The sequence below is a fragment of the Heliconius melpomene genome, chromosome 11 (genome assembly GCF_056956725.1).
Source record: "Heliconius melpomene rosina isolate 202511_hmr_F chromosome 11, ASM5695672v1, whole genome shotgun sequence".
NCBI classification, from domain to species: Eukaryota; Metazoa; Arthropoda; class Insecta; order Lepidoptera; family Nymphalidae; genus Heliconius; species Heliconius melpomene.
Window position 1 is genome coordinate 6,793,486 of NC_140399.1, and position 25,262 is coordinate 6,818,747.

The 25,262-nt window shown below is 33.4% G+C and overlaps 1 protein-coding gene across 2 annotated transcripts in view; it reads left to right on the plus strand.

The window, feature by feature from the left end:
* tyn (trynity) overlaps positions 1-25,262 on the plus strand; it is a 46,842-nt gene that overhangs the window by 17,081 nt on the left and 4,499 nt on the right. For both annotated transcript variants that reach the window (XM_085192774.1, XM_085192775.1), the window contains 8 exons: positions 6,393-6,470; positions 7,364-7,496; positions 12,323-12,413; positions 14,231-14,398; positions 14,919-15,047; positions 15,654-15,782; positions 16,205-16,430; positions 25,086-25,208. In XM_085192774.1, coding sequence (XP_085048900.1) covers positions 6,404-6,470; positions 7,364-7,496; positions 12,323-12,413; positions 14,231-14,398; positions 14,919-15,047; positions 15,654-15,782; positions 16,205-16,430; positions 25,086-25,208 — 1,066 coding nt within the window. In that variant the 5' untranslated portion in view covers positions 6,393-6,403. The remainder of the gene's footprint in view (positions 1-6,392; positions 6,471-7,363; positions 7,497-12,322; positions 12,414-14,230; positions 14,399-14,918; positions 15,048-15,653; positions 15,783-16,204; positions 16,431-25,085; positions 25,209-25,262) is intronic.

Here is a 25,262-nt window from a genome sequence, read left to right on the forward strand (position 1 = left end):
AGGGGTAACGATAGGTTGTGAGTTCAATTCTCATTCAAAGAAATGAAATATTTAATAATTTCCTTTCCTCGCTCTGGTAGCTCTGGTGGCAAAGCGCGGCATTTAGTTCCGCTAGTCAACACGTAACGCCTCTAGAATTCGGCGGAAAGTGTTTTAATGATAACTGAGTGGCTTAACGATAGGTTCCCTCTTCTTCCTACCCTGCTATGTGTGGGATCTAAAAGAATATATATAAATATTATAAATAAAATTAAATTAATAATGCATTATATTTTACAGTTATCAATAAACAAGTAGGTAGAGCTACCGTAGTAATTTTGATTTAGTAATTATTTCACTGATAATATCTATCTCATTGTCATGATTTCTCACGCACATTAATAGCGCACGAATTACGGCATCTACAGCAAAAATAGTTTTTGTAAGTTCGTTAACATTTATTATAAATTTCGCTATAGCAAAAGGGTAGTTTTGTTTGTTTTTATATCAGCCTTTCGTAAATATCAGTTTATAAGGATATACATATTTTTTATTCACGTACACATTTCTCGCAAGGTACCCAGAGGGTATCACAGTCTTAAGGTATTCCGTTCCCCATTTTCTGCTTAACTTTTGTAACATTATATGTTGAGTGGAAGAACTTACCGCCGCGCTGTGATGTCCAGAAACAATGCGACGCCGACTAAAATATATTTTTAGCAGATAATTGAGATAAAGAATTAAGTACTAGTAGTACATTTCCTTCACTTTTCCAAGTTTTTACTTTAAAAACTAATTTTAAGACTCTATCATATTCCTAGCACATTCACATATCAATATTGATATAACAAATAGTAACTAAAAATTCTTCTTTTATTTTTACCTTATAATATAAGAGGATATAAAACACTTTTTACGCCCCCAAGAAATCCCTAACCCATTTATAAGTGTCAGTACTATCACTGGTAGACTTTAAGCCACGTGTTAAGTACTGACAGCAACAAGCACTGCATTCCAGGCCTCGCCACAAGATAAACACGCGAGCTCATTGTATGAAATAAATAAGTCCTACACAATGCGAAAACTGGCTCTAAATATTCTTTGCTTATTCTGAACTTGCTGTGTTGTTTGTATGTTATAGTAGGGTCAACAAGTTGTGACCCTGAAGTTTTCATTGACTTAAGCGCTTTGTTCACTCGTAAAGGTGATATTCAAAAGTAAGAAAAATCCTAAAAATTAATTTGTGAATCCTTAACAATTATTTATAGGGTGGCCACAACTTGTTGGCCGTATTGTACACTTATAAATTCTTTAAAAAAAAAGTCCCTGGGGCGTCCCTTTTATGCGAGTGATTTGTATTGCAATAATATTTGTATGGAGATTTTACAAAACTCGTTATAAAATAGCAGGATATTTCGAATAAAGTATTACTAGTTGAAAAAATTAACCTACTTATCATATATATATATATATATAATTGGGTCAGACGCAACCTGCCTCATTCACATTGTCTCGCGGTAACATTATACCGTTATCTTTGAGTCATTGTGACGCTTCATGTGACTTCTGTAGGGCTTCCGCTCACGGCAGAGTATTCAGAGAGACCTGGTGTTGAGACACTCCGTTCCTCCCTTTTCGCCGAATTCTGGCCGATACTAAGTTGATTAAACACAAAAAGAAAAAAATAACAGAAAGAAAATCGCAATATTTGTGTAATATTACCACAGGTGTTTCTTTTCAAGCAACCCCTTAAATAAAAAGATAATATTCATTTAAGTTAGATAAATTTAATTATAAAATAATAAAGTTTTAATATCATTTTATATGGCTACTAAACAATAAGCATCAAGTAAATTGACCATAAGCTGTTTTATCTAGATGCACTTTGATCTCGGAAAATATCAAACTCGTAGAGCTAGAAATGTATGAATACAATCTTTACATAGAGGCAATTGAGTGTGTTCTTTGTTAAACACAAAGAATTTACACGGCTGACATACTCGTACATTAGAATATTTATTACTTTTAGCGTTAGTGGATATAGGTTGCCTTTATGTGTATCTTTTATAGCTGATATCTATTATTTTTGTCTATTGATTATTACTTTTTAATTTGGAATGATAAAAGTAATTAACCGATTAATGGAAAAAAGTAAAATATATTCTTCAAAAGATAATAAGTCTGGTATGTTGATATTATTTGACTCTTTGTTATAGAAAGTTTTTTTTTGACATTTTTCCAATTATTTTTTAGTGATAGAATTAAAATATTTAAATTTCATGATAATATATTTACATTTTCATTTTTAATTTTATCTAAGCAAATAAAGCAACTTATTTATATATTTACGAAAACCAAATCTTTTTAGATTTGATTTCGTTTTTGTTTTTCATAGAAAATTTAAAACCAATCCTAGTAAATTATGTTTAAGGATATATTTATAATCCCATCAGCTGAATGGCCGTGACCGCTACCGTTCTGTGTGCCACTGACCGCTAACACACGGCCGGCACCCGCGGCCGACGGTCACGGTCACTAATTGGGGAGTCATTTATCAATATAAGTTTATCTGGAATTTTTGGTTTTATTTAATTAAAGAGTTAAGAGAGGTCAAGGTTTTAATAAAATCTTGTTTTAGATTTTCCTTCTTCTTTTGAACACATAATTTATTGAAATCTATTGGAATAGGGGATTGTCTGTAAAATCGACAGTTTACATTTAAATTTTTTCGCTCTGGTGTCGAAGTAAAGCGCGGCGTTAAGTTCCGCCTCTCTACACGTAACGCTTCCAGAATTCAGCGAAAAGTGGGGAAGAGAGCGTCTTAATGCTAGGTTCTGAAGCTGATTTTAATTTTTTTTATATAATTGAATACAAAAAAAAGAATTTACGTTACAATGATAATGCGTAGGTATAGATTAAAAAAGATATTATAGAAATGCTAGTCTCTAATTTTAGGCAATTTGATCAAAAATAAATGCTCATTGTAAGTTCTATAACAAAAGAATTCGATGTGAAGCTAATTGTTGATAGATTTGACCTTTTAACTTGTACAATTTAGCTTTGAGGTATCATGTAGTTTTTTTAAACAGAATTTTATTTATTGTTATTGTAAGTATTGCCTTAGATAATGATTGAAACCCATCGTTGTGCAGGGGTACAATCATGCAAGCCGAAAGCGCCACAGGTTCTAGGTTCAATTCCCAGTTGAAGAAATGAAATGTTAAATATTTTCATTTTTTTCGCTTTGGTAACGAAGCAAAGCGCGGAAGAGTTCCGCAAAGTAGACGGAAAGTACTTTAATAGGAACGGAAGTATTTTAATAGGAACGGTGTAGGATCTTAAAACTAGGTACCCAGGTTCCCTGTGCCTAGCCTGCTGTGTGGAATACAGCAAAAATTATAATAAAAAAAACTTTGCGTATAATTTTTACAGCTTACAATAAGTCATCACTGATTCGTAACGCAGAAAGTCTTTAGTAACATTTACCAAATAACTTCGAAGTTGGTTTTACCGTTAAATTGGGTAATTTGAAAGCGCACCTACACGGTGGTTGCATATACGAGTACCTACGTTACGGCGTTTCTGTGTTTGTAAGGAACGTCGTGACATAACTGTGAAATAATAATTATTATTTAACTTCACTTAGATTACTTACTGGAACCAAATGACATTTCTCCAAATTGACTTCCCGTTGTACAAAGTGGTTCCATAGAATTCAAGACCAAGATTTAAGGAAGTAAAAAAAGATATTTTCATTTCTTCACTCTGGCATCAAGGCAAACGTTGAGTTGTGCCACTTAACACGTAATGTCTCGAAAAAATGGCAGAAAGTGGGGAACGTAGTGGTTCCCTCTGCCTGGTGTACGAAGGATATAGCGTGGAGCTCTCTCTCTCTCTCTTTCTCTCTCTAGATCTGTATTCCAAATATTAGTAACCTGATCCAATGCGATTTCTGAGATCTAGCACCTCTGGAAGTTACAAATACAATTTAAAAATAGTTTTTATACATACCTAACACGTTAATGACATCTCCATTAACGATTGTGCACTATATAACTGTTACTCACCATATGTGTATTATGTGAGACAAGTCATACTCGTTAATTGCGCTTTAATATTACGACGGTGACACGCCCTAGTTCATTTTTACCTTAACGGTATGTGAATCTGCTACAGTCGTTTATTTCGTAATATGGTGCTCGTAGGTACTTACTTGGTTCCGCATTGTTTACATTTGGATAACTATGTTAGATTGTCTAATGAGAAAATTAAAGATTAATTAATTATATTTTATTTTTCTAAGTTAAGAGAAATTAATGCCTTTTTTGTTTTGTAACAAAATGAACAAGAGAACTAAAATCTACTGCAAGCTTTATTTCTTATATTATTAAACTACAAGGAATATATAAAAAACGGTGAGAGACATCTTTTTCTTTTTTCTTTTTGATCTTTTTTCGGACACTAATTAAACAAAAAAAAGCTCTGTTATACATTTAGGGAGATTAGTAAGTCTTGTAACATTTTTGGAGCTAAAAAACAAAGAAAATAGATTGTATATGATTTGGATCAAAGGTTCCAAATGGGAGGATATTGCGGTTAAGACGGTTCGGTGATACGTTTAAAGATTGTGAAAAGTAACTGTTTTTTTATGTTCATCCTTACATTATAGTAGTAGGCTAAGATAAGATAGAATTAGATTAGATATAACATACGAAATATGGTAATTTAATTAATTTTCTGTATATTTCCGATGTTTTAAAAATTATATTTAGAAAATACAGTTTTTTTACAACAACTTTACCTATAAAAATATAAAGACAGTGGATACATATTTTATTTAAGAAATTATTTTAAAACAACGGTGGTTTTATAGCCAATTAGACATTTTACGATAATACTATTAAAATACACTCTCAATAACACAGATTAAAAGAGATTACGTTGCATTTTATGAAAGTGCTTGCACTCTACTTACGATAAACTCGTTATCAGTTTATTGAATGTGTTAAACCGCGCAGACATGGGTGTTGGGATAGAGGTGGCTGGTTATCCGAGCCCATCCCAGAATTGTCCTGTGCCCATCCCAGAAATTTTAGTAATTAAAAATTTTACCTCAAAACTTAAAAAAATCTGTTGAGGCCTGTGATGCAGTGTACGAGCGTGTTACTGTAAACACAACTGGTTGTGGGTTCGATATTTTTTATTTAATATTTTCATTGGTTCGCTCTAACCTCTTCTCGCAAAGCGAAAAGCGCGGCGTTGAGTTCCTTCACTAAACACGTAATGCCTCCAGAATTAGGCGGAAAGTGGGGAGCGGAGAGTCTTAACACTAAGCTCCTTATGCTTAACCTGCAACATGAAACGGAATGATATAATTCTTGATGTAGATGAAGGTCAAGATACCCAAGCAACAAGGAAAGCGGTGACACAAATTTTCATTATTTTTTTGCATTGCAATAACGCTTTCACTAGTCTTTTTGTAAGCTGTCCAATGATCATCCGTGAACGTGAAAGTAAGGCGATTGTCGTATTCTTTACATCGAGTACAGCTGGAATCATTCTTATACGTGTTTAATGAATCGAAAAGCTTTCGATTGCTTTTATAATGTTCTGCGAGCATCGGCGTGTGTAAAGATATTTTCTGGGCTTTGAACAGATATGGTCGTGTAAACGTTAGTTTTTCTACAATATTTTTTCAGTCTCACGCTACATTCCGTACACAACAGGGAAAGCAGAGAGCCTAGTGTTACGACACTACGTTTTTCATTTTTCGACATTTTTGGACGTTTATTCTGGAGGCAATGCATGTTGAGTGGTCACACTTTGTGTCACGCCTCGATTGGCGTCATTAATATCATTATTGTACTTAAATATGAAATTTTATGATAACTCTTAATTAGCGGTAACTATAAGATAAAAATCTTCTAAGATGCTTATAGAAAGACTATCATTATCGCTTAGTGTATCTGATAATGTTAATTTCAAAGGCCATGTCAGGTCTCTTATCGCTGACCGACTTTCGATTTTATTTCTTTATTATCTTTCATACTATTGTGTTTTTATATTTGAATAGAATGTGAATTTTTTTAAGTTTCATATCAAACAAAGATAAATGAGAATTGTTTTTTTCTTTGCTTATTTAGACATAATAAATCATTACATTTCTTCTAAAACTCACCACGCAATGCCAAATGCAAGAATTTGGCGGAAAGTGGGGAACTTAAGTGTCTTAATGGGAACGGAGTGTCTTAACACTAGGTTCCTAGGCACCCCTTGTCTACCCTGTCATGTTAGACATACAGCGTAAAGGAAAATATAAATGTCTAGAATTTTAAAGAATTTGATCTACATGATGTTTTTATAGTGGAGTTAGAAATACTATAAGATTTTTAACATTTTCTTATTTGTTACAGATATATACACCATGAGGAACAAAGTATTTGATCTGACGAGGCTAGCTTTGCTTTTGCTGCAGTCTTCATACGTTCTCAGTAAGTGTTCATTAATAAATTTAAATTATATTTATGAAGTTCTAAAATTGAGGTCTATCCTATCGACTGGTTGTTGGTTCGATTCCCACTCGAGGAAATTAAATATTTAATGTGTACCGCTCTGGTAAAGAGGCAAAAGCGCGACATTAAGTTCCTCCAAATAGGGAACGATGTTTCTGGTATATGCAGGATAGAATCTGAAATATGAAAAAAAAACATACTATTAATATAAAATGTTATTATGAAAATGTTTATCTTGGAGATATAACACTTTCTAGTAGTTAACAGCACTACAGTCAACATTACCATTAATAAGCCTTGTGAGACCATACATATATATATATAATATTACCGTACGTCCGTACGTCACTTAACACACAATAAACGAGAGAGCATGCAGGGAGCTATTTGCCAGCACTTCATTGTCAATGTGTGTAACGTAATTGTTTAGACAATACCATTGCACTCGAATCTGTGCTAGTCTTGTATTCCCAGAGAAACTTCCGTAAGCAGCCGTTATGTTCCCCATAGTGTGTGCTCTTCGTATTGTATGGTGTTTACGTATTTATGTATTTGTATTCTTGTTGGTATTCTAAGAAGGAAATTAAATAATTATAGTGATTTTGTTCTACATTCGGTTTCATATAGAAATTGAGTATGGTGCATTAGATTAGTTTCAAAAAGAGGGTATTTCTAATAATGATTATCTTTAAGTACTGCCGCTTTTGGTGCGTGAAGGTAATTATTAGGGATATCCGCCCTTTGAAATTACACTAATTTGCACCTTAACCATAAATATATTTTTAAGTTATACTTTTCTTTTTTTTGTTTTCACAACGAAGTATCATTAAGTTTTAGTAATTTCTTTTAAAAGAGATTATATTTTCTTTTAGGTCGACTGGCATTTGAAAAATTAACGGATGTGGATTTTGCGGGCACAGCGTACTATACCGTACGTAACTTGTCATTATACGAGTGTCATGGGTGGTGCCGAGAGGAGCCGGACTGCCAAGCTGCCGTTTTCAGGTTTGTCTAATTAAATTTGTTAATATAAAACTTTATGTAAAATCCAATATAATTGAATGTTTTTATTTTTTATTGAATCTAGCCACCGACCCCAATTAACGTTCATAAATATTTTTGATTGTCAGTTATAAAAATAAACGATAGCCAGATAAAATTGCAATTATTTCAACTTCTGCTTGAAAGTTGGACTCCAATCAAGAACATGACTTGTCATTCACAAGTAACTAGCAACGTATCGTAAATATTGCAGATCACGCTTAACCCAAATGTCTCAGATAACATCCGATTGACGCGAAGATTCACTAATCGCCAGCTATCTGAGGAAATCAGATGTAATGGCATGACCATTTGTGTCAGTGTCAAATGTGTGTCAGTCAGGCAGTTCAACCAAATCTCAAGTACTCGAAGCATTCCAATGATACGGTGCTGGGCCATAACAATGTAGACCCCGTCGCCACAAACCGTGTAAAAGCGGAAACCAACACTCGCTCCAAATTGGATAACAGTAAAAGTGTTCGCATACGTCTTCTATAGAATATTGCCATTGGACTATTTATTTGCATTTCATGTCTATTGGTGGTTTGGGCTCATATTCAATTTAAAATTATTATGCGATTTTCTAACGGATATTGATTGGTTAAGAAAGTTGATGGTACGATAGTAGAGTAGAAAATATATATAAGTGATTTGCAGGAAATTTGACGATAATAATGGTATTTGTTATTATTGATATTCGTTTAAAGTATTATTTTAAAAGAATACTTTAATCCTCCAGAATTAGTGGAGTGTCTTAACACTAAGCCCCTTCCACCGTGCTGCATGCAGGATACTGGCGTGAAGCTGAAAACAAAATTGAATCTTCTTCAGTAAAAAACTGTAAATTCATCTGTTTCGTCCATTACTTCATTTTCTATAATATAATTAAAAGATATGCAATACCACGGATTTACCAAGATATACAACAGTTATCCGCATCCCACTAAACCGATCTTAACGGTAACGGTATCAAAAATAAAACCAATTCAAGTAGATATTCAATTCAATTAAGCGACCAATCTATCCTCTTCTAATTTGGCATTGTGCTAATACAGCGTATCTCAAATCAAACTGTCCAAAGAAAAAGAGACCTGACAATAGAATAAGAGGAAGACGATATTAACAATTGGTAACTGTTCTACGGTGCCACCGTTCTGAGCCTTGTATCAACCATGGACGAGACGATCGTTGTTAGAATAACGCACTATCTACTTTATCTCACACGTTATAATGAACTTTAACTGTTATGCCAGAAATGCAGGGGATTTTAATTTATCCATACCTATATTATAAATTCGAAAGTAACTCTGTCTGTCTGTCTGTCTGTCTGTCTTTTACGCAATCAGGGCCAAACCGCTAATTTAATTGTGATAAAATACTCATATAGAGATACTTGAGGGTCCCGGGATGAACATATGATACTTTTTTTTCTCATATTTGTAATATTTTCGATATACATATATCAATATATTAAAATACTTATTAATTTGACATGCAATTTATTCCGCCATGTTTATAACAACCGCCGTTGCTAAGCAACGATTTGCAAAATTTGTTGTTATAAAACGTCACAAAAAATGAGCTTGCTTAACGCATCTCTCTATTGAAAACTGAAAATAATTTCATAAATATTCGTATAGTTCAAGCGGGCGTAGCCGCGCTCGGGTCCACTAGTTAAGAAATATAAACATTTTATTATGAGGCCAGTCGTAGCAGAGGCATAAAGTATGACTGTAAACACGATAGGTTGTGGGTTCGATTCCCATTCGAGGAAATTAAATATTTAATATTTTCATTTCTTTGCTCTGGTTTCGAGGCAAACCGCGGCGTTTAGTTCCGCTACTAACCACGCAACTAGGTTACCTCTGCCTATCCTGCGGGTACTACCTGTACGGGATACAGCATGACGCATTACATTCATTGCCTTTAAATTCCTCATTAAAAAGATAAATTACTTATTGATTTCTGAAATAGATATTGGATTAAGTTTATTTTTTATTACATTTACATTTAAATTCCATTACTACAATTGCCTTTTCTAATCTAAAGGAAAATTGATCTAAGTTATAGTCTATTATTTTAAAGGATCGTGACCTGCTGTACATTTCGCTGTCAGGGTTGATAGCATCAGAAAGATGTACGTGGTCAGATTTTATTGATTTCTTTTATATCTGATCGAAATTTTGTTCCGTTATTACATGATGTGGGTAACTAATTCTATGTTATAGATAAATGCTTAAAGTTCGGCACTCAACAGGCAGTGATTCTAGAATTTCGCGGAAAGTGGAGAGTGGAAGTGTTTTAATGGGAAGAGCGGAGTGCCTTAACACCAGGTTCCTAGGTTGCCTCTGCTTCTCCTAGTAGATCGTGAATCTCAAAAAAAACATATCCAATTACAATAAAAATTAAACTCGAGAGACTTGATCAATAAGTCATTTATTACAGGAAAGTAGTCATTAATTTACTTTCAAATCAAAATATATCGAAGTATTTAAAGTATAAGATAACATACACCGATGCGCGAGCTACTTGTACTTACTTTACTTACAATTTCACCGGTTCATCTTTGATTGATGCTATGCTCGGTGCTGGATCTGGCGCCGGTAATGATGGGTGATTTAATACATCTCGTAGAGTTGACTGACGACTGCTGTCTTTTATTAGTATGGATTAAGTACAGTTTTATTTGCATAGAAGTATATAAGTTAACACATGTTTCAATATTTAAATTATGTACTTATTAAATTACAATTTCTGTTTGTGATTTTAAAATGTTTTTGGTTTAAGGTTTATAAAGTTTAAAAAGATTAAAAAATGTGACGTTTTATATATTTTTATTAATAGATACTTTGTTAATTAAAATTAGAGGATTATGGTTAATTTTTGCATAATAACTTATGCCATGAAATATACCTGTAAAATATCATATAGCAAAGAATAGCAACAAAAATGCTAAATTTGAGAAGCGCACATGACGTTATCAGCAATTTTTTTTTTCGTTTTTTCTCTTGCTTTAAAATAAAAATGTTTTGATGAAATAACATAAATTATCAAAAATTCAGTGGAAAGTGGGGTACAATTTCTTAGCACTAGGTTCCCTCGGTCTACCCAGCTATATGCGGGAAGCTATATATATATATTGACTAAGTAAGTATACTGTTAGTAGAATAAGATTTATTAAGCTTGTTTCGAAATCTTATAATATTCACTATCATTAGTTTAAGTTCTTTGTGCATTAATCAAATTTCCACTGACACGTTAGTATTTTGTCTGTACTCGTAGGTACATAATCAAATTTGTTACTTATATATAATTTATAATTGACAAGTTGTTATAGTTGACGCTGTGTGAAGAATTTACTTTCTTAACATTTCAAATATTTACAAACCGCGGCGTTGAATTCCGCGGTAAAACATACTTTGGAATCGCCATTTTAATAACTCAATTCTCATATGATGTTGAGGAAATATGTAATTATAACTAACGTATTCCTCAATTATTGCTGTCACCGCCAATTTACAATAACTGTTATTTGATTTAAAAAATATAAATTGTAACTAATAATTACATGTAATGCTAATGATTACGAGAAATGTACTTTTTTTTGGAAATTATTAAAATTATCTCAATTCTCATTAATAATATTCTATGTTACATTTTATGTCGTTATCAGCTTCATGCTATAATTCGCATATAGAAGGGTCGGCACTTCCTGCACACAAGGCTAATGTATTGGTGCTAGAGTAAATAAATGAAAATATTAATAAACAATAAGTCATTCTCCGAGTGGGGAACGAAACCACAACTATCGCGTTACATTCACACCTTTCTACCCCTGCGCAACGAGGGGTTCCTGACGAACTTCTATTTATAAATATGTTATTAGGAATGCGATATACTATCTATATCGATTTAATTTATCCGAGTTAAGTAACACGTAAGAAACACGTTATTTCCCGTTTTGACTTATTTTAGTTACGATAGCAATTAAGCTGCAATATTTATATCCCTGGATAAAGATAGATTCGCTTTAAATATGGATTAGAATTCCTGTTAGGTTCTTAGATATAAAATAACAAAATATCAGGTCGAAACGGTAAACAGCCCGTTATGCACTCTGTAAGTGTAACGCGCGTCTAGTGTCATTAAGATGAATGCAACCCATTAATGTATAGCCTTTTAGTTAGAACAAATTGGAAATATATAGGAATTTTATGTTTTTAAGATGGTAAATTTTATTGGATCTGGTTTAAGCGAGGCTTTTGTATATTGCATATTAATTTTGTTCTATGTTAATTAAAAATGTTTTTATTTTTTTTGTATTATTCATTCATAATATTCCTAATATATAAATATTAAATAAGAAACTATTTAAGCGATCTAATTTAAAAAATATATATTAGTAAAAATAAAATTATTTTTAATCAGTATCTTCAATAATAAAATTGGTATCAAAAAAATATATTAGTGAAAAATTTACTAGTTTACTAGAATTTCTGTTAGTTTATTTTTCAATACGGTGACCGTTCCACTGCGGTAGCCGGTCCCACTTCCCGGTGCATTGCTCTCTATCTCGTCTAGTAAATGTTAAATGGCACTCTTCTAAATTATATCTTTTACAATCCAGAGATAAATTTCATATAATTTCTGCACTTAGTGGGTACTTTCTTGGATGTTTTAGATACGTCTTATAAAAGTTTATATATATACATTGAAAAAAATCTTTGAATTTACTATTTTCCCGTAGCATATATAAGTGAATCTAATTTTATAATATTTTTTTGTTTTAGTTTCGTTCTAAATCCCCTGACTCCAGTCCAAGAAACTCGTTGTCTGCTGCAAAATGATACGCAAGCTAACAACCCTATGGCCATACCACAGGTAAGTAATATTTGGAATAAACTCCCATTATCATACTGTATTTTATTAATATAACATCAAATATTAAATTAGTGGTGGCACAGCGGCATAAAGGTGTGACTGTAATGCGACGGTTATGGGTTCAATCCCCACTCGAGGAACAGAAATATTTATTTACGTTTATATTTCCATTTCCTCGCTCTGGTGTCGAGTTGAGTTTTGCCACTGCAATGCAATGCATCCAGAATTCGGCAGAAAGTGGGGAACGGAGTGTATTAACACTAAGTTCCCTCTGCCTAGCCTGCAGTGTGCGAGATATAACAGGAAGCTGAATGTAAGCAGAGCAGCTTAGATCTAGATATCTATTAGTTTACTCTAATATACAGGTAGATTTTTTGTATAAAAAAAATCTTATTTTGCTAAACTAAGCACTGTTGGGTAGCTTAAAGCTCTAAACGTACGTCCAGTTGGTGGGAAATTTATTATATACTATGAAAACATTATACAAGTAATTTTTTAATAGTTAGTTATTATAACGTGTTCGTTTTAGATTACATACTATGATAGACTATGAACCCATACAGTATATTGCATATAATATATATTATGCTGAGATACGGCAGTTCATGCCAATTAGCTGCTGTTGCCATGCCAAGATTATATTAACAATTCAGATTAAATCGGTTAACAAGTTTTAAGATCCCGGAAAAGGATTGCCTGTTTTGAAGATATATATATATATATATGTAATACGTACTACATTTGTATTCATTCTAAGCCATTTCTATGCGTTTCTTGCTATAGATAAATCTGTGGCACGCTGGCTGGTGATTTGCTCTAGTAATAATAATAATAATATATTTCTCAGTTTATCAAAAATCCAGAGGCCAGTCGTGGCGCAGCGAAGCGATAGGCTGTGGGTTCGATTCCCATTTGAGGAAAGGGAATTTCCTGCTGTTGTGTTCCACCACTCAATATACAACGACCTGAATTAGGCGGAAAATGGGGAGTAGAGTATCTGAGTCTTAAGGGTTCCTCTGCCTGCCCTGCTGCTGTACGGAATACAGCGTCAAGCTGAAAAAAAAATTCATAGACTAATCTACCTAATATATTTAAATTGTCTTTAAATTGTGCCAAGTGCAAGTAAATATATATACTTAAATAATGACTTCAATTTCATTTTGTAATTTAATCGTAACTACAAAAAACATGTTCATATAATAGTTCGTGTTTTTACCCAAGTTAATGTAAAACTCATTAACATCATATACTATTTCAAATTGCAGTAAAAAAGTAGTGAACACACACTTTCAGAACTAATGAGTGCGGTCCGCCGGTAAATCCTATGCTAAGTGATGCATCTCGACGTATTACATCTTTTGTTTATTTTATGCTAGATTAAGAAAAAAGGAGAGATGCACGCGTGGGTACTGGTTTTATTACGTGTCGTGGGTAACTTACGAAGCAGGTTTTCGCGTTGATATAAGATAACTTTTACAGCCTACTAAATATATTTAAACAATAAGCTGAGATAAAGTTTTTTTCTTTCTTTAGTTTCGCGTATCTATATAGGCATAGCGAGTCTAGTGTTAAGATACACCACTTCTCACATTCCGCAGAAATCTGGAGACATTACGTGTTGAGTAGCGGAACTTACCGCCACCAGAGTAAAGAAAGAAAATTCGAGCAGGAATCGAACCCACACCCTGTCGCGCTTACGGCCACACGCTTGTGCCCCTGCGAATTTTCATTTATATTTACAATGTTATTTTTTGGCACTTATACGGCCAAATACTTATAAGAGAATAATAAATATTTATATACTGTTTTTGTTACAGCGGTCCGTGAACACTTATTATATGGTGAAGCTACAAGTGAGATCAGAAAACTTATGCTTGAGGCCTTGGGCATTTGAAAGAGTGCCTGGCAAAGCGCTTCGAGGGTTCGACAATAGTATAATATATACTTCTACCAAGGAGGCCTGCCTTGCTTCTTGCCTCAGTGAGGTAAAAATCCAATTACTTGAAATTACTTTAATATTAATATATATAATATATAACGTTTCCCGATATATCTATTCAATTTAAATTTTATGTGTTCGTACTACTTAGAAAGATAAAGGAAAATGATACGGGTTTTATTAGGAACGGGGTACCAAGCGACGGGCAACTTTGTAAGTTTATGGAAAATCGATTGTAACTTTATGGGACCGCTTTAGTGCAATGAACTAACCCATTGTTTGCTTCTTTAATAACATATCTTATGTTGAAAGAATTAGAATGAACATTTTAGTACAAGATTCAAAGTTATTTAAGGGACCAATATGTCTTTAAAAAAGATACTGGACTAAAACGCATACCTACATATATAGATATTATTTGCAGAAAAAGGGTACAAAATACAATTTATTGCTCACGCTGTGAACCCTTTTCCACTTGACAGATTTGGCCCCGACTGTAAAAAGACAAAGATTTTTTAATTATAAATGCATTATAAGTTTTTAATCTTTATTATTTATGGTAACAGAAAAAATTCGCGTGCCGGTCCGCCGAGTACGAGTACGGGAGTATGAGATGCTCTCTTAGTGATTCTGATAGGAGGACATCTCAGCATATTGCTCCGCTAGTGGATACGCCAGGCACTGATTATTTTGAGGTATGTAATAAATCATATGTTAATAATACTGTAGGTATTATTTTTGATTGTTCATTTTTTTTTTAGCTTAACCTTGTATCCCGCTATAGCAGGGTAGGCAGAGGGAACCTAGTTCCGCTAGATTTAAAATACTTCCACTGAGTTCGAGGAATTGAGTGTTGAGTGGTGGAAATCAACGCCGTGCTTTGTTACTAGAGCGAGGGAATAAAAATGTGAAATATTTAATTCTTACGAGAGGCAATCGAAAACACAATATTTTATATAGCCTATAATTTATTGTACGTGAAAAGAAGTGCGTTTTAAGCATAGTTCTAAAAACGACGTATCTGTCAAATTATTATACGAGTAAATAATTTTTTAAAGTTCATCTACGCCGTTAAAGTCCATAGAACAGAATAGAAGTCTTTACTATGGGAAAATAGACAACATATTACCACGCGAACTACCTACTTTATTTCGTAGAAACAATAATAAAAGGCAGTGTTTAACCTTATTTTCTTGTAAAATAGGTTCCAAGAACGTTAACACATTCCACTAGCGGTGGTGTGAAAACAGTGTTTATTCACTATTATATATATTTTAAGTGATTTGTGTGTGGTCGTGCAGAACCTATGCCTGAAGGGGACGCAGGCGTGCAAGGGCCAGAGAGTATTTACTGCTCCTCGTATAGGAGTTGCTGAGGACAAAGTGGCGCAGTACGCTGGTCTACATTATTACACCGATAAGGAGCTCCAGGTAAGATATAGAGATAGCTTCGGTATTTATAGAAAGTTAATTAAGTGGAAACTATGGAATGTGACTTACTAAGTATTTGTATGGTATTTTAGTTTATTTTAAGTATAATATTGGCGCTGGTGGTTCGTAGTTAATGATTGTGAGTTTATAATCTATATTATGTTTGGGATAGTGGGTTCTTTAAGCATAATCCAAAAGGAGATAATAAGAGTTTAAGAGAGATAAAAAATATTGATTTGATATTAATCTGTTAAAAAAGTATTTTTTTTTACTTTTATTTATTAAAATTTCATATTAAGCAGTATGCCACTTTATTATGCTTGCAAACAATAAAAAAAAATGTTTTCATCCTTATTTTTTAAATCTTTTAAAAAATAAATTGAATAAAATTAACATAAACAAATTGCCTTGTTCCTTGCCAGGTGACATCAGAATCAGCATGTAGATTGGCTTGCGAGATCGAATCCGAATTCCTCTGCCGTTCGTTCTTATATCTGGGCGCGCCACACTCGGCCACGTACAACTGCCGATTATATCACCTCGACCACTTCACCTTACCAGATGGACCCTCAGCGTATTTGAACGCTGAACGACCCCTGATCGATGATGGGGAACCAATTGGGAAATATTTTGAAAACTTCTGCGAAAGTAAGTAACAATTGAATGTATTCGTGAAACTAACTTATATATGTGGAAATTAAATTAAATTTTATTAATATTAATCTAAAGCTATAGTTAGATAATATTTTAAAAGAAACTATTTATATATCATAGTATTTTTTATGAAACATGTTCATGGTATTTAAAGTTTTTATCTGTTCTAATTCCATTACACATATACTTAATGGCAAAATAATATCATAGAATCACTACCATAAAAACTAGTAGTACTTAATATTAGATATAATTACGTGGCCACTGGCGCCTGCGCATCCGCAGTTGCCCAGTAATAGTCGTTTGATCTATATGAGAAGATTTTAAAGTAAGATTCACACGATGTTCTGTACTTACAAATAGATTTAAAATTTTGTTATTATATAGATTTCTTCAACTCAAAATTTAACTCAAAATTTAGTAAAATTATTTAGTTTTTCTTATTTTCTAGTACTAAATATGCATCGAAAACTTTTAAAACGTTTATATTCGTTGTCCGTTTAATTTTTATCACTTATGTTTTACGGTATCGCTAATGAAATACAGATGCTATAAATAGTTCAAATTCTATTATACCGTAGTAGCAAAAATAGAAGCAAATCGAAGTCTAGTAAAGATAATAACACAGTCTGGGTAATAATATAAGTGAAGTAGAAAATTAATGTCTGAATACTTGTACGAAGGTATTATATTGCTAAATTATTTAACTGCTTGTCAGATTTTAATTGAAATATTTTTATTTAACTTGAAGTCTCACGTGTTTAATTCAAAATTTTAAATAGGTACAATAAAATAATAAAATGATTGTTCATAATTTTAACTGGTCTTCCAACAGGGGCTTTCGAACTTTGAGAGTCGGCAATATTGTTGAAACTAAATTAAAATTAGTTGTCATTTATTGAGTCGTTTTTGCCAAATCACTAAAGGTGGATATATAATACAAACTGTTTCGAAACTTAGATGGAAAATGGGAAACCGATTGTCTAAATACTAGGCTCCCTCCTCCTATTTTGCTAGATTGCTTAAATATAGATGACACTTCTATATGTGTATATAGACAAGAGCGTGTTAGTGATTCCCATCTACATCTAACACAGTCAGACCAATTAATAATTCCAGTGCGCAAATCCCGGATGTGGCATAGAACTACCTGCAATACGTGGCTTAAATTTATAACACCCGCTTTTGTTGGGGAAGTTATATATCCTTTTTCTAAAATGCTGTCTTACAACAATTGATCTAGTTGGAATGGGGGTATTCCAACGTGAACGTGATGATTGTGGGTTTTAATCCATTTCGGGGAAATATTTATATATAAGTTCCAAAATATCATTATCGTAGATCTCATTATTTAGTTTAATATGACATATTTAGTTTAGCGTATAACTTGAATGAGCTGTGCAAATGACAACTAGCCACAGATAATTAAAAAATTCTACGTAGAATTATAACTTGTCACTTTAAGTTGCTAGTAGTAGTACCTAATGGATATTATTTCTTAGATACTAAGAAATTACAGAGACAATCAAACTTAATAATTACGAAAGCATTTCTTAGATAAATCATAAATGTGTGCACGTACAAAAATTAGTTCCAGACCGACCACAGCAATGATACCACGGCTGACAATAGCGAGCACGGTGGTCCGCAATTAACGGTCCACGTTTGTGCACTACAGAAATTGTTTTCCAGTAGCACGAACCTGAGGTGAACTTAAATGAAATTGCATTTTAGATACTCTACAGGTACCTATGTAGAGGCAGTCGTGGCCTGGTTGTGGGTTCGATCCCCATTCGAGGAAGTGAAATATTTATTTACGTTTATATTTCCATTTCTTCGCTCTGGTGTCGAGGCAAAGCGCGGCGTTGAGTTCTGCCATTCAAGAAAGTGGGATACGGAGTGTGTTTACACCAGGTTCCCTCTGCCTACCCTGCTGTGTGCTGGTACAGCGTGAAGCTGATGTATTGTTAGGCGAGATACATTTTATAGCGTGTAACTTTTACAGTTGCTTTTTTATTGGAGAGCAAAAAAATTTAATTGATGACTTTTCCTTTTTGAGAGCTAACACTCTTTTAATTGAATAAATTAATTATTTAATTGCTATGACTCTTGATGTAGATAGAGGAAATTATGTAAAAATATGTCCATTATGTATGAGCCTTACGGTTATAAAACTGGAAGGTATATCTATATTTGTACTAGAATACTTAAGTGAGGTTAGGTTACCAGGACGGATATATATAAATATATAAGTGTATAATATACGTAATTCGTCCGGTGGTCTAGATTCAAATGTGATAATTGTTATATTTTTACTTATAACAGTAAATACTGTTGAAAAGGAACGTTGAGATAAGTGCTAATGACTTCATTAATTCACCGTAATCTCGCGGAAGTTACTGTTAAAGAAAGCAATTACATACTCACTTTACGGGTTTGTGGGAAACGTAAATTTTTGTTCGTTATAATTACATTGAGTGTTATAATTCTACGTTTTACCCACGACAGAATAGAAACGGGTTGTGTGTTTACGGTGAGAGTATGTTTGTTTGTTTGTGTTACCATTTATCTCCAAAACCATTTGTTCCATTTGTGGATTTTATTGGTGTATGGTCTTAGATAGGTGCTATGATAATAACTCACCAGGAGGTGCTGCAGTAAATTTTCATTTGTGCAGACCAACCAGACCTTTGCGTATAAATTCATTTTATTGGCCTTAGAAATTTAAATAAGTAATAATTTTATATTAATATTGAACTATTAATTTTCACAATATTTCTGACTAAAGGTACCATATAATGTGATATTTTCATATGAAATAAAAGAAATGTATAAGATATAAACATAGAATCAAATTATCCTTTTTGCATTTCCACGGTGGTCTGTATAGAATCCATTAGAACGTAATGACGCGTTGAAATGCACTTATGTATGTGTGTCCTACATCTATATACTAAGTATTATATATATAAGACACACATATAGAGGTCGTCGTGGCCTAGGCCACTGAACCCCTAGGGGTTCAGTGACGTTATTGTAACGCGACGTCTGTGGGTTCGATTCCCACTAGAAAGAAAGAAAACCAGGGCAAAAGCCCGGCGTTGAGTTCCGCCACTCGTCCGAAAGAGGGGAACGTAGTGTCTTAACACTAGGCTTCTATGTCATACATACAACGTAAAGCTGTATAGATCGGGAAATAGATAATGAGAATGTATAACCAGTTGTGTCTTGTCTAGGTAGATAAATGTTATTTATACAGTAAATAACAACTGAAATCATCGACTGTTTATCTTTTGATTTATGAAGGAATGCAGCTCGCTATATCGATATCGTAAATATGGTTGGATGGAGATAAACTCGGGTGAATCTCACGAACGAGGGTCAGGGTCATGGAGCTGGCAATCATGGGTTTGAGTAACGACGGACAATTTAAATTGAGGCGTTGCTATATAAATATGATTTTAATATACATTTTATAAATAAATCAGCTTCATGATGTACCCCGTACACAGCAGGGTACGGAGAGGAAACCCAGTGTTAACCTCCGTTCCTTTGTTTTCCCCCGTATTCTAGTGTGTGGCGGCGGAACTCAATCCCGCGCTTTACCTCGACACCAGAGCGAAGAAATAAAAAAATATAAGCATAAATATTTCTTCATGTGGGGATCGAACCTGCAACCAATTGCGCTATATTCACACTTGTGCCTCGGCACCACGATGGGCCTCTTAATGGATATTTTTACTATTTATAAATTCAATAGAGTATAATATTACATATATGAATAATGATAAAGCCTCATTTAAATAATACCGTTATCATGTTATGCTAATAGATATATGATATGGTTTAAAGCTTAAAAACGTTTGGGCATAAAATAAAAAAGAATTAGATATGTAAATAAAAAAAACATGTAAATTCTAAATATAGGAAGCGATTGGAGGTAGAACAGTTAGATGCCGCTACAAGAAAGCTTGGAAAGCTACTCCATTACGTGGGCCAAATGGAACGACATTTAGATTGCCATCTGTTGCTGAAGGCAGGCAGAGAATACTGAATAATATTATATATCAAATACTCTCAATACCGTTATGTTAGAATGTCATCCCTTATATGCAATTACGTTTATCGAACGATCTAAGTCATTTAAGGGTGTGACTGTAACGCAAGGGTTGTGAGTTCGACCCCAATTTGAGGGAATGAATTCTTATTTATTAATAGGACTTCGCTTTAGGACTAAGGCAAAAGCCAGGCCTAAATTCCCCCACTCAACACGCAATGTCCCGAAAAATATTGTGGAAAGTGGAGAATGGTCTACACTAGGTTCCCTCTGCCTACCCTGCGTGTACGGGATACAGCGTGAAAGCCAATTTAATATATTTGATTTTCCATCAAATATCCCACTTAATAAATTAAATAAACCTCGACAGCGTTCACAAATTGATCAAATTAAAGCTGAATAGACGCATCGCTAGCTATTATTACATGTCGACATAATTTCGTTATGTTTACAATGCACAATATGCTGAATCATGGCAAGAGTTGCATTTTGGTGCAAAAACTTCTATAGCTGGTCGCCGTCGCCGCTCGTGCGTGCCTTCTAACGGTGGTAACGTGGTGGTACACGAAATTGAAAATTAGTTTTTGCGGCGCCCGAGAGCTCGGATCCATCTTCGTCTTGCTCCAGTCCTAATTTGGCTATAATTGAATCGAAATGGATATAGAACGATCGACTTCATAGTTAATTTACATCGCGTGGATTGTAAGTGAATATACGATACGAGGTGGTATGCCAATATAGTTCATTGCTCGATGAAATATATTTATTTTTTTGTAAGAGAAACGGGACTTCCCTTTTTCAATTAACAGATTTGTTTATTCAATTATTGTAATAAGCACGTTTCATTTGCATACTGTATTCCGTATAATGACAGCCCAAATAATACGTGTAAAGATTAAGATTTTAATTTAAAATCTTTTTTATACCTTATCTTTTATTGGCTAGTCTTGGTGCAGTGGCACATGTAAATGTGGGTTCGATTCCGACTCGACGAAACGAAATATTTAATATTTTCATCGCACTTAACACGGAATGCCTCCGTGTTTTTCGGCGGAAAGTAGTTAGTGGAGTGTGTTAACACTAGGCTCCCTCTGCCTATCCTGCTACATGCAGCATATAAGGTAAAACTATAACAAAAAAAAATATCGACATATTCTGCACAAATTAACCATTAAAAATTATAAAACTTATTATTCATAGTTAACTAGCGCGCCTTTGCTTATGGCCTTGTCTGGCCTTGCAACCAGTAATACAGGTCAGTGTCCGCGCCATCCATCTCATGTATTACAACAATAACGACTATGTTACAGCCTCAATTATTGCATCATTTTATGTTAAATAATATGCTTACGACGTCCTTATCTGAGAAAAAATATACTATATAGATATTTAAGCGTTCAGGATTCTTACAAAAAAATAACTTCAATAGTAGAAAATATTAGTACGATAATTTAATATAATTTAAAAAATATATAAATAAACACGTGTGGTGGCAAAAAAGTCAAGATTTATTTAAAAAAATGTTTTTTTTTTTTAATTTTTAATTTCACACACTATAACAACAGACTATAAATAAATATTAAATCATAAAATGTGCCTAAAATATTGTCATTGGTATAGTCTGTGACGTTTATTGAAAGACAAAGATAGAGGCAGTCTTGGATCCCAGCAACATTTTATTAGCATTTTCTTAATACTACCCCTAGCACAGCTTTGATAGGTTAAATTGCCTTTTTACTTCAAACCATATATTTAGGTGTCTATATCGTGTGGTTGAAACATTTGTAGATTCTTTTTCAATTATGAAATCCGGTTGCATGGTAGACAACAGTAGACAAGTATTATACATTAGGTTATAATTACGTTTTTTAAGATGCTTTAGTACTTTAAAAATAGATTTTTACCTGAGCACTTATTGTAAATATAAGAAAAATAAAAGAAATGGCATATTATTGTAAAGATAGATAATTAACCGGTTTATTTCCGTTTGTTTGTGAAACAAGTTAATTTAACGGAAAATTAAATTATGGTAATAAAAACTGAATAAATTCAAGAGCTAAATATTTATTTGCAAATAATTTTATAATAGATCATAATTATATTATAGAGCATTACTTTCACAAATGAAATAAGTTCTTTTATTAGCTTGTCAAACTAGAATCGATATGCTTCAAATTATGGTTATAGTAGTAATATTCATTACGTAACAGTAGCTAACTGTAAAATAGTTTTCTCAAGCACCTCATGTTTATTTCTTTAAAAGGTTAAGTGAAATTCTATGGAAATTCAACAGTAAAGAAAGATCATTCATCATATTATTTTTGTTAATTCATTTAATATCATATACATATATTTAAACATTTTAATGGGATCCTAATTTCCATTTTCATACTCTCCTAGGTGTTCTACTCTAGATTCTGAACGCAGCTAAGTCTAAAAAATATACGAACTGATTATCTAGATTACAAAACGTCCCATATATATAGAGAGAATAGAATAACAGTTTTCCCAGTTAAATAATAGATCTATTAGACTTGAATGGTAGTCCGCAGTCCGTAATCGTAACATACCTAACGGCAAGCCATTTTAAGTGAACAAAAAGGGGAATTTTCTATTGTAAAACGATGATCGCTTCCATAAAAACGACAACTGACTCACTTTCAAATCGTAGGCGATTTCTAAAGTTTCTAAGAACGCCGAAAAAGATGATAACAAAACTATTAAGGCTCGAATGGACTATAATCATACGGAAGATGGCATTTTTTTTTAACGTAGCGAGCGGTCTATAAAGTATGACCTTATTGTTCATTCTTTGCGTTTCGCAGTATTTCTATACATAAAGTAAAAGTTCTTTTAAGTATTTTTTGCTTTGAAATCATCTACAAATATTATTTGTAGAGCTTATTGACTCGATCTAGGTAACATTTTTAGATTTTTTTCACTTAAAAATTGCCTTTATAAATATAAATATTACGTCCTATTGCAAGTCGTGCCTGGAAATTTTTGGTGCTAAACGGACATTTAGACGAAAAGCCATTTTGTGAGGTTTTAAATTTAATTCATAACAATCCTAAAGCTTAATGTTTAAATTAAGTTTGTTTTAAAATATTTCCGTGGGAAAAATTCATTTAAGCTACTGAAGCGTTACTAATATAAAACGGAGTGAAGTCATCGACATTTATCTAGAAAATACAAGCGTAAGAATAGGTTTTACGTGCGAAACGTCCAACATAAAAACAGTTTATAGCTTGGGGTGACTATTTGCTAGGAATTTAGCTGACAATAGTAACATATAGACGTTGAAGACATAAAAGGCAGTTCTTGTTACTTTACAATTAAATTAATTTTATACTTGCCCGATGTGTTCGTAGAATTAAACTGAAATAAGTTTTTGTTGAAGTTGTACAGTCGAAGAAGTTGGTAAAACTCTTATATAGAAGAGATCTGATATTGTAGCTTCCAGACATTGGAACTATATTTATTTTAATTTCGACTAATGTTCTGGAAAGCGTTATTTAAGTGGTAGCTATATTTTAGCTGGTATTATATGAAAACAACGAAGGCGACGGACCTTCGCGTGACCGGTCAACGGCCTAAATCGGTTCACGTCATTTTATTGGTGGCATGCCGTATACGAGACATTGGCACTCTGCTAACGAATCAATTCGGGATGCCTCACCGGCGCGGGCGTTCCGCTAAACGATTTTGTCATTAACACCCTTGCGTTTACTGTTCTACAACGGAAATATAGTTACAATGACGTTTTTTACAATATGCTTTTGTTTGTATTTATTTTTATTACTTTCTTACATATATTGAGGGTTCAGTATTATTTATTCTTATATTATACTAGCGGCCCGCTCGCGGCTTCGCCTGTGTGAACTGCGTTATTATTAATTTCTGTCTCCATGAGTATCTACGTCCTATCATTGACGTCCATGCAAAATTTGAGACTCCTAGCATTTGTAGTAACGAAGTTTCATACAAACTTTCAACCTCAAAAACAACCCCTTAGAAGTCGAATATTGCAAGTTCCCGTCTTAGTGAGCACCTACGTCCTATAAATAACTCCTATACAAAATTTGAGATTCCTAGCACATGTAGTTTCTGAAATTTCGTGATGAGTGAGTGACCTTTCGATTTTATATATATAATATAGATTTGCTTGCATCTAATCTAACATCAGTCTCCGTGTGAGGTATAATATATAATGATTTCCGCCGCCATGTCCATCGAAGGTTAAAATAATTCTTCCTAGCAACTGGCGACATGTAGTAAATCACAATTTAATAGTATGTTAAAATAGCATATAGCGTTCGTTAGTGCTAACCCATAGAGAACGTTAAAGCTCCTAAGTATTCACATGTGAATTGCGTGTGAAAAATCTAGAATTGCTCGAAGCGGCGAGCTTTGCTTCTCTTTGTAATTATAGTGGCCACGTTACACTTGGAACCATCCATAGCGGCAATCTTCCATCGATTATGATCCTATACGTCGAACGCATCCGTTTCAAACTAATCAAAGGTCTAAAAATATACTTTACTTGTAAGTATTGAGAAATGCAGTAGCTAATTGTCTTCTATTTGTTACAGAACCACCAGCCAGCCCCAGTGGGGAGCTGCCCGTGTCTATAGATCACCAGCAAGATACGAACATGTCCAGCAACTTAACGAGGAACGACGCTAACTGCGACAAGACGGGAACTTGCTACGATGGTAATTACATTTCTACATACTTCGTGTGCTAGCTATGGCGTTAGTTTAAGTAAT